General features: G+C 32.3%; 1 protein-coding gene across 1 annotated transcript; it reads right to left on the minus strand.

Annotated features, from left to right (window-relative positions):
- Positions 1–501: 501 nt before the first annotated feature.
- Positions 502–3,891, minus strand: LOC132308838 (methanol O-anthraniloyltransferase-like). Its single transcript, XM_059807089.1, has 2 exons — positions 3,364–3,891; positions 502–1,738 (listed from the first exon to the last, which is right to left on the minus strand). Exons 1-2 carry the CDS (start codon positions 3,802–3,804, stop codon positions 839–841), a joined length of 1,341 nt encoding a protein of 446 aa, XP_059663072.1. The 5' UTR covers positions 3,805–3,891; the 3' UTR covers positions 502–838.
- Between the last annotated feature and the right edge of the window lie 7,556 nt (positions 3,892–11,447).

Below are 11,447 nucleotides of genomic sequence, written 5' to 3' on the forward strand. Positions count from 1 at the left end.
CACTCTGTTATGTTTGAGATTTATAAATAGAAGAATCAGACCAAAGCCAAATCCATTATAAACATTTTATTCTTTCATATATTACATTCGTGTTATGTTTGGGAGTATTGAATAGACAGTTTGGCCGGAATTAAAATTCCAAAAAAATTAATTAAAACTTTGAAATAAATTTCCTCTAATCTTAAATTCAAAGCACTATACTCCCAAATACAACATCAATGATCATGTGTAAAGGATTTGTGTTTGTAGAAAGGAAAATTTAAGAAAGGAGATTCACTCTTGACCCTAATGGTTATTTATTTTTATTTTTTTATGTGAACATGAAAAGTCATTTATAAGGTGGTGTCTGAGAATGTATGTATGTATGTATATATATATATATATATATATATATATATATATTCTGTTAGTAGAGATCAATCCCATATATAAAATATCAATACTTTATATGCCACCTAATTCATAAAGAGTTGCTACCAAAACTTACTAAGTAAATTCATATTAATAAACAAGATACTAGTATTAATTTCGTTATCTATAATCAGTCTATAATATTCTTTAAGCCTGACCAAGAACTGGGACACCATCAATGAGTACAACTAGGTTTTTGATACAATATTGATAATTTACAAAAATCATACGTCATTGATTTCTATTTTTTTTCTTCTGGAAATTAAAGGAAATTTATTTATATTTTCTTCCTTCATAAAATAAGGACAATCTGAAATTTAAATCCCTACATCAGACGGTACACATACACAAAGCATTATATTATAATTATCATTCATTGTTGCTGATTTTCTAGCTAGCAACCATTTGAGACCATATATGGTAATTATCATTCATATGACGAATCTTCCACACCTCCCAGCTGAGTCATTTTGTGAAGCTCATGCTTGAACCTCTCCATGACTGGTGGTGGCAAGCATATTGGTACCACAATCCCATCCTCTCCTTTAGAGTTTTTGAATGGAACGTAAAAGCTAATCAAAGAAATGGCTGTGGCAATGCCACCATATACCGGGTTTCCCCATCCAAAATCGAGTTTATCAAACCCAGCTCGAGTTGTATCCGAAACGATATAGTTCCCAGCCACCGTATACAAGGGTCTTCCCTTGATCACCATAAGGTCTGCCACTGACTTTATGTACTCTTCACTCATCTGACCCTTTGCACTCTTTACCAACTCCACAGCATACCGTAATGGCTTTCTGCATAGCATTTCCGAGGTTGAAAGTGCTGCTGGGTACACAAATGCATTGCCATAGAAACCGGGAGGTACACAAATACCCCTATTAACAACACGCGCAGTGACAGTGAAAGAAACGCGAACAATCTCATCAGGATCTACTTGAAGTGCAATTGTGCGACATCTCCATAAGCATGCCGTTATTACCTCAAATTTTGAGCAACTACCAAGGATTGGAGGTAGTTGTTTCCGGAGGGCTATTAATTCTTCATGTCCGAAAAAGAAAGACCTTTGGATCAAGTTGTTGTTGTCCATGGCCATTGATGTGTCTCTTACCTCTTCGAATTCGTGATGTGGGCATGTTATGCGCGGAGGGTTTCTTGCGTTGAACACTTCCCTTTCCCACACAGGAGTCACAGAAGGTGCATTTGCTTCACCTCGTGCAAACTCACCCATTGTGCTGAGGAATTGGAACAAACCAGCTGCATCACACATTGTGTGGTTTAGGCGCAGTGCCAACACAAATCCACCACAAACAAAACGAGTCACCTGCGCATGCACCCATTAATTATTTGAGAGAGATTAATTTAATTTAATGCTCCTGTGTATTAATTACTAGTATTAGTTTACAAATGAACCAAGACAAGTCCAATATGATATATATATATATATATATATATATATATATATATATATATAGGGTGAATTGTAAAAAAAAAATTCCTGACTTTCACCCGTTTGTCAAAAAACTCCTTATGAATATCTTTAACAATTAAGCCCCTTCAAATATCATGCGGGGATCATTTTAACTAACCTCTGTTAGAGTGATTGTGTGAGAAAAAATTTTGGACAAAATTACCCTTAACATGAAACATTTGTTTGAGTAATTGTGTGATAAAATTTTCAAACGAAATTACCCTTAAAATCAAAACAATACATTGGTATTACTAAAGTACCCACCACTTACTTTATTTTTATTTTTATTTTAATTGCATAAAACACTAAAACGAGGCCTTCGATTTTTTCTTTTGAAATGTTCTTGCATTTGGAATATATATAGTAGTAATATGGTAGTTGTTTATCAAATGTCAACTTAAATTGATTTTGGCGAAAAAAAAAAAAAAAACCTTGTACCATGATTTTTTATAAAATAAGATAAAGAAAAAGGTATATACTAGAGATCCAAAAATATCAGTACCAAAAGTAGAAATTTATCAAAATATGTGGCAAAATCATCTCATAATTAGGAAGAAGTGGCTTTTTTCATTTATGTGTGTGTGTGTGTGTGTGTGTGTGTAGCATATCACAATTTAATAGAAAATTATTGGCATTAAGATTTATGATGTTGAAATAAATCAAATTTTATGTCATAATAAACACTTTTTCTACGTAATAAATAAATAATTAAAGATAGTCCAAACAAATATTTGTTATTTAAGTGAAATATCATTTGACTATAAAAAAAATAAAAAATAAAAAAACAATAGTGAAATATGTTTTGGGGGGTGGGGATGGGGGGTTTTGTTTTGATATTATGGTGGAAGTTACTGGATTTTTTTTGTTTTGATATGCTATATCCATAATTTTTTAGATTCTTATAAATTTCTATTTTTAAATTTTAATAAAAAATCATGGTACTGATATTTTTGGATCTCTCGTGTGTGTATATATATATATATATATATATATATATATATATATATATTTCTTTATCTTATTTTATAAAAAATCATGGTACAATTTTTTTTTTTTTTTTTTTTTCACTAAAATCAATTTAAGTTGACATTTGATAAATAACTACCACTATATAAATTCCAAATGCAAGAATATTTCCAAAGAAAAAATCAAAGGCCTCGTTTCATATTAAGAGACCTCGTTTTAGTGTTTTATGTAGTTAAAAAAATAAAAATAAAGTGAATGATGGGTACTTTCGTAATACTAATGTATTATTTTTATTTTAAAGGTAATTTTATCCAAAAATTTTATCACACAATCACTCTAACATATGTTATAGTTGAGATGATTAATTACTAAAGATATTGATAAGGAGAATTTTTTTTCAAACCGGTAAAAGTCAAGGGGTCTTTTTTTTTTTGCAATTCGTCCATATATATAAATATATATAATAATAACAATAATAACAGAAGTTATGATGCAAGGTAGGTTGAACACACCTGAATCAACAACAAAGGGCAACCAATGATTCCATCAGAGCCAGGGACATTGTACAAAAGCTGGTCCAAGTAAGGAGAGGGTGGCTGAAGCATGTCGTGGTGGAGACCAACAATTGCATCAGCCTCTATGAAGAGGACCCCTTGCCCACTGCAATCCACCATAAGTTTTCGGTTGGAGGCTTCAAAAAGCCTACCAGCAAATGGGTAGTAAAAAACAAGTGTCTTAGCCAGTGCTTCTCTGATCACCCTCACTGGGTCCTTTCCTTCCATGGAAGGACTTTTTTGGTAGAACATTATGACAGGGACTTGAAAGCGAAGACCTTCCTGGTCATCTATGTCTGAGAGCTGCTTTATTTCATTGGGTGTGGACTTTGCAGGCACTACAAGTTCAGCCTCATGCCTTACCACTGTCAAGGGTACAATAGTGGATGGATTTGCCATTTCTAAGGAAGGAAACGTTATGAAGAAAGTAAAAGAAAGGAGATTTAGTCAATCTTAGACTCTATGGTGTGTGTTTTTTATGCGAAAAATGAAATGGTATTTATAGGACGCGTCTGAGAATTGAGCATATTATTGGATCATCGTCTATCCTTTTTTCCTATGGTGGTTAACAGGACACGTCTCCACCCTCCACCACCCTCCACCCGTTTTAAGTAATTAAATTAATTTCACTCACACTCTTTTAGATTTTGTTAAATACATATTGAAATACCTTTCGAAAATTATTATCACTCATATTATAAATGTTTAATCAATTTTTCATTCAAACTCCAAAAGTTACTTTTTAATATTATCAAAGTAACTTTTGAATGTAAAATGACATTGTTACTCATTTGACTTTGTCAAAAATCATTTTTTATCCTTAAAAAATTTGAAAGACCAAAATACCCATATAAGCTTTGCCATTTCCAAATATCAGACCATCTTAAAGCTTCATAATCCACATATCCAGATCACACAAGCCCAACACCTTCACCAATCACCACCCGTTAGATACTTTTCCATCCTCGATCACTTTCCTAATGTAGCGTCAATTTTTTTTCTTTCCCCCGATGGTGTTGAGATTGTTTTTCCCAATCTATTCTTTGGCTAAAATATTGCGACAATGATCCAGATTTAACAATAGAAACACTATTTTATTTAAAATTTAGGGTAAAGTACAACCACACCCCCTGAGGTTTCGTAAAAGGACACTTGGATGAAACTTACATGTTTTTTGGACAAAGACACCCCCTGAAGGTTCAAAAATGGACAAAGATACCCCTTTACATGAGAAATTGACCAAATTACCCTTTGACCGTTTATGAGACTTTGTTAATTTTACAATTTAATAAATTGGACCAATCTACCCTCATGAACAATTTATGCATAAAAAAAATTAACAAAAAAAAAAAAAAACTTTATATTGTTCACCTTTTTATATTTTTATATTTTTATTTACTTTGTAAATGTCCCAACTTCTTAAAAATGTAGACGTCTAAAATGATTTTTTGATCCAATACATATATTTCAAATAAATTATATTTTGTTATTACTTCTTTTCTTTTTCTTTTTTCTTTTTTTTAAATTAAGATGCTTAATTCTTTCATCTAAAAAAATTAAACCAATCTCTTTTCCTTAAAAATAAAAAATATGGTACTAATATAATTTTATGCATCTTAAATTATATATCAAATATTATGCATTTTCCAACATAAAAGGGAAAAAAAATAATAATAAAACAAAGGGGAAAAAAATAATAAAACAAAGGGGGAGAGAAAAAAAAACAAAGGCATGCTTAAAGTTAAGATGCAGAAAGTTATACCGGTATCTATTTTCTTTTATATTGGGAAATGCATAATATTTGATATATAATTTAAGATGCATAAAGTTATACTGGTACCATATTTTTTATTTTTAACAAAAAGATATTGGTTTAATTTTTTTAGATGAAAGAATTAAGCATCTTAATTTTAAAATAAAAAAGAAAAAGAAAAGAAGTAATAACAAAATATAATTTATTTGAAATATAATTTATTGAATCAAAAAATCATTTTAGACGTCTACATTTTTAAGAAATTGGGACATTTATAAAGTAAATAAATTAAAAAAAAAAAGAAAAAGTGAACAATACAAAGTTTTTTATTTTTATTTTTATTTTTATTTTTTTATGCATAAATTATTCATAGGGTAGATTGGTCCAATTTATTAAATTGTAAAGTTAAAAAAGTCTCCTAAACGGTCAAAGGGTAATTTGGTCAATTTTTCATGTAAAGGGGTGTCTTTGTCCATTTTCGAACCTTCAGGGAGTGTCTTTGTCCAAAAAACAGGTAAGTTTCTCTGAGTGTCCTTTTGCCAAATCTCAGGGGGTGTGACTGTACTTTACCCTAAAATTTATTTACTTATTTATGCTTGATATTTTAAAAGATGAAATTCAAAAAAGTCTTGTACATAATTACTAAAGAAGTGAATTTTTTACCGGCCAATTGACTTCTTAGAAATGTAGACTTTGATAAAACAACCAGAACTATCTTTTTAAAATTATGGGTATTACACAAGCCATTTGACTACACTTCAAAATCAATCAATTTGGGCAAAGTGTCCTCGACAAATATCTTATTTATTTGGTGATTGGTCACCATCTCTCTGAAAGCTCTACCAACAATATCTTTATTTAAATAGTAATGAAATTGGGTACTACCTGAGAGATACATCCACCAAATCCCATGGCATCAAAAAATTGATGGAATGTGAGGGCAGCTACAAGAGGCTTTATTGTTTTGGGACTTTTTGAAGTACCCAATGAAATTCCACTGATAACTGAGTGAACCACAATCCCCAATTCCAAAACCTACAACAAAATATCAACCAACAATGTGGTGAGGTGGTGGGAGATGGCCGGCGTATGAAGATAGAGAGAGAAAGTATGAGTGAGGGTGAGGGTGTTAGGTGGTGTTGGATAATTAATAGAGGTAATTTCGTCCTTCTATAATAATGATATTTAAAATTAAAATACATTTAAAAAATGAGGGTAACACCGTTATTTCACATCTATTATGATGATGTTAATAACGGAAAAGTGATTTTAGGTGTTAGTGATAGTAATTTTCGAAAAATGTTTGAATGTGATATTTGACCAAATCTGAAGGGATGTCAATGAAATTAACCCTAAGTAATTCTGTGTAATCTCGTCGGTCACACGTTTTAAGTTGGATTTTTTTTGTTGACCCAAGTTTGACACACCCACACAGTTTTTAAGCCACTTAATTGGGACTCAAATCCTTCACCACATAGAGGGATAGCTCACCATATCGTTCGATATACCACGTATCGCTTGATGCATGTTCATAACCTTTTTTCAAGGGACCGATACTGTTAAATACCTCCATGAACTAGCCGGTTCGGTTGATTTACACCGATATTCGTCTGAGCCTGTAACACCGCGACAGCGAACCATGGATAGAGGTTATACATGTTACACTAATGACTGTTTATAGTAGTTCTTAATAGGATAAGGAGATTATTCCACGTAGGTCGAGAGAACTGAGATTAGCATCTAAGTGGGGATTCAACCAATACAAGGGATTCTCTGAAATCAGAGATTGAGAAAAGGGAAAGCTGACCTCGATACCCAGGTTACTTAAGCTCGATCCTACAGGTTAGTTAAGAGTAGTTGTTCTGGTTACCTTAAAGGCAGATTAATACTCACCCCTCGGTCAATGTCCGTCGGTTTCTGGGGCGAACCCCTTCTTGCTCGCGGGTTTAAGGATCTCCTCTTCTGACAAAAGGGATATTGATAGGCGGACCACGGCGCTTTGCCCCCTGGCCCGAAGAAGTAATAGCGCTCCTTAATTAATGTGGGTCTTATCAAATGTCCTTCGTAATTAATGCTTCTTTTGCCATACTCGGAGCTCGAATTCGGGTATCAAATGTCCTTTCCCCCATGTACCGGCCTCAAGTGGAGACGATTCCATGGATCCCAGCCGCCTATCCACATGTCCTCAGACTCCCAAAGCCGAAGATGGGGAAAGAGCCTTCCTCGAGGTTCCGCCTTCTCGGCCTCGCGGAGCTCTTACCCTAATTCTGCGTCTCGAGGCCCCTACAGTTCAAGGGGAAGCTCGAGAAAGAAATGCCCGAGGTTATGTCTGCAGGAAGCAACCTCGAAAAGGAGAAGGAGGAGAAGCCCATCCTGTTGGGATTTATATGCCCTGGTATAGCAAATTCCTATTTGGATTATAGTGACATAAGTTTCTGACATATCTGAGATATTTATGATTTATATAATTGGTAAATTCAATGTATTATGTTTCGATTCATTATGGAATTGATAGTGTCCATTTGATTATAAGAGATATTTATATATGTATGTGATGGCGATCAATACATGAATATAAATAATAATCATAAATTATTCATAGTCGGTAATTACGGATGGATTCATTATTAATTAAGACTTGAACTGGATCCGCATTAGGTTGAAATATATTGCGAAAGCCGTCGTATGTAATTGCTCTCTATCATTGTCATGGCATTTGACTCTTAAGTATGAGAAAAGTAGAGACTCTTTTATTAATTAGTAATTATTTTGATTTGTTCGGCGGAATCTTCGGAATCCATAGACCGGTACTTTGGGTAATTATGTAATTAATAGCTAGAGGGTTATATTTTCAATATTTGCATCATTGCTACTTGTATTTATTTTGTATTGATTATAGTTGATCACAAAGTAAATTCCAAGGCCGTCATGTGTTTTTAAACAAAATGATTTATTATATATTTATTTATTTAAATTATTATTTTTGTCAAATAAATATTTTATTGTGATCAAGCCGGATATAATCAAATGTACCAAAATAATTATATTAATTAAGTAGTCGGATTGATGGTTTTATTTATCCGATAACTAATTATGCATAGAAGTGTCAAAATGCAACATTAACTTAGAGGTTATTTATTATTAAATTGGAGTTCAATCAATTTCTTTTAGTGAAGTAGAAATTAATTTATGAATGAATTGAATTGGGTCCATGGATCAGGCCAATTATTAATTCATTGTAACTAATAAAATAATAAGCTCAAAAGATTCTCACTCATAGCCCAACTTGATATTGGAATCCTATTAGATTTGAGACATGTGTATCAGAGATTGAGAAGGATTTATTGTTTCCTTTCCTTATCTTTATGTTACCTATATATACATATTCCATATATATTTTAGGTGAGATTTTTTGGATGAAAAGAAGGAATATATTTTTCTTTCTCTAAAAATTTAGGGTTATTGTTCTCATATAATGGAGGCTCCCACAAACCTAGTTTTTCAAGGTCATTCATGGAAGCTTATGCATGATTCCTAAAGGCAAGACCATTACCAAGAAGATGGAGATCTAAGGAGAAGGCATCTAGCAAAGGGATTTACAATAAGTGAGAACATTCACTTTAGATGAGAGATTTAAGGTTTACTCAAACCTTGATGTAAGTATTCAATCTATTAATTGAATGATACATCATATTTTATTTTTGTATAAAACTTGTCTCTATGTGATGAATCAAGATCTATGTATGTATCAGAGCATAGTTTGATTCATTACTAGAGATCATGTTTTTATCAAAATCATCATTCATGGATCCAAATTATATACGCATAAATATATATTTGTTGACGTATGTTGATATATATTGATACATAATGATGTATGTATAATTGTGAATGAATGATGATATATGATTGGATCATGGATGAAACTTATAAGTTAATTGAATATAATTTTATCTTTGGATGAATTTAATTAAGGCTTTGATTTAGCCATTTGAAAAGTTCAATGATGTAATTTAATTTTTTTCATTATATTTTAAATTGTAAATACTTATTAAAGCCATGTAATCTTCATCAAATGATGCTATGAAGTTTTAAGAAGGTCCAAAAGGGTTAAATTAGGCTTCTAGAATTTTCTGGAATTTTTTCAGAATTTTTCTGGAATTTTTTGGGCTTAATTTAATTTTTTCAGGCTATTTTCTGGCGGCCGGAGCGCTGCCGCTACCGGCAAGGCAATGCCGGAGGATTGGAAGTTCGATCCAGTGCTTCGCGGTGCACCAGAATTAGGTGCAACCGCATGCACAGCCTTTGGATTAAATCTCAGGAGGAAGTTATAAGGTGTGGGCGCGTCTACAAGGCGTTACAAGCTCAGCCAACAAGCTAGCACGTGGGGACTACGTGCCAGCCAATGCATCTACTCCTAGCACGTGACAGCGCTTGCCACCCGCTGTAGCTTGCTACCGACGAGTGCTGGCGCGTGTTACACGCCTGCTGACCTCCTCAGCGCGTGCAAGCGCGTGGAGACTCCCTGCACACTCCCCTAGCGCGTGCCAACGCATGGGGACATGTTGCTCACTCTCCGGGCGTGTCCTAAATGCTGTTTTGCTTCTCCAGGTGCCTCCTGCGTGTGTTTGCATGCCGATGGAAAACCCTCGTGCAATTATTAGAGCAATTAAATGTTAAAAGTTGAATCCATTGGCCATTTAATTTGTTTTTGTCTATCATTTATTTATTTATGTGACGTATGAAATGCATGGAATAGATAATTGCTGATTATTATTGTTCATGCATTGGATTCATGATTTTTTGTTTAAATGACTTGATTTATATTAATTAAGTTGTGAAAATTAATTGGATTTGATTGCTAATTAATTAGAAGACACTTATTGGGAAACGAAAAATTATTTTTGTAAATTATTTTTAAAGTATGCCTTAAATTAAATATTAGTGAATCATTTAAAAGTCCAGATATTTTTTAAATTTAATTGGATTAAAATTAAGGCGTTTTGCATGCATTAAATCATGAATTGAAAACCCTAATTGTAAATAATTAAAATTGAGTGGGAGCGGGGATTTTTATACATTACCCCATGACCTTCGTTATTATAATCATTGTAATTAGATTTTAAAAAATAGGGCCCTACGCATGATTTAAAGAGTCTAAATATTACAGGAATGGTTGTCCCATGAAAATAAGATTATTAAATGTTCATTATAATTAGATCTTTAAAAATAAGGTCATACGCATGATTTAAAAAGTCTAGATTATAATGACAAGATATTTAATGTTTTATTTTTCGTTGGAGCATTAATAACATTATACACTTAATTTAAAATCAATAGTGTTAGCTCTCCAACGGAATGGTCTACACTAGTTAATTTTAGAAAAGCTAAACATAATCAGGAATCATTTCATATAGATAAATAAGGCATTGTCTTAAGAGAAATGAAAATGATGGGATTTACCCGCCAATAGCAATAATGAACTTCGTCAACCGAATAAGTTATAGGTGTATTGGTTATCCAATTTTTCATGCAGTGGTTAAGGGACACACAGATATTTCAATGGAAGTGCTCGTCTAATAGCAAATGAATTTCAACAATAGTAATAATGAACTCCTCTATCAGGATAAGTTATTGACGTATTGATTGTATGATATATTATGCTACAAAGCTGAGGGACCCACATTAATTAAAAGGGATTGTTCACCAATAGTGATAATGAATTCATATACAATTGAGTTTTATTATACTATATGGTTGACAAACTCATTTTAATTTTAAATATGCATGATAGTATTAATAATTCACCTTGCATATTGTATGAATGCATTTATATTCAATTTAATTATGTATAATCCATTTTATCTACTTGCTAACATATTCAATGTAATTGTACCTCATTTATACAGACTAGAAAATGAACTTAGTTATTTTACTCACAACTTAAGGGTACAAAAATGTGTTTACTACTCTCATACCTAATTCCCTTTTACTTTAAGATACCTAAGAGAACATTAATGCTTTTAATAAGTGAAATAAGACAGATGATATGGCTCGGTGCAACATTTTAGAGCTTATCTTGAATACGTTCCAAAGCTAATATTTGTATTATTTTGTTTGCTTCAAGCATCATATTATATTTCAATGAGATTTTTTGGTGAGATTAAATAGAGCGTATGTCTAAGTACTATGTTAGACTTGAATACCATCGAGATAGCCTAAGGAACTCCAGTAAAAGATCGTATTTTGTAAATGATTGTTTATTATTTAAAAACTAACTAAAGATCAA

The sequence above is a fragment of the Cornus florida genome, unplaced genomic scaffold (genome assembly GCF_030987335.1).
Source record: "Cornus florida cultivar Cherokee Brave unplaced genomic scaffold, ASM3098733v1 CherokeeBrave_3.0.0_Hap2_Chr05, whole genome shotgun sequence".
NCBI classification, from domain to species: domain Eukaryota; kingdom Viridiplantae; phylum Streptophyta; class Magnoliopsida; order Cornales; family Cornaceae; genus Cornus; species Cornus florida.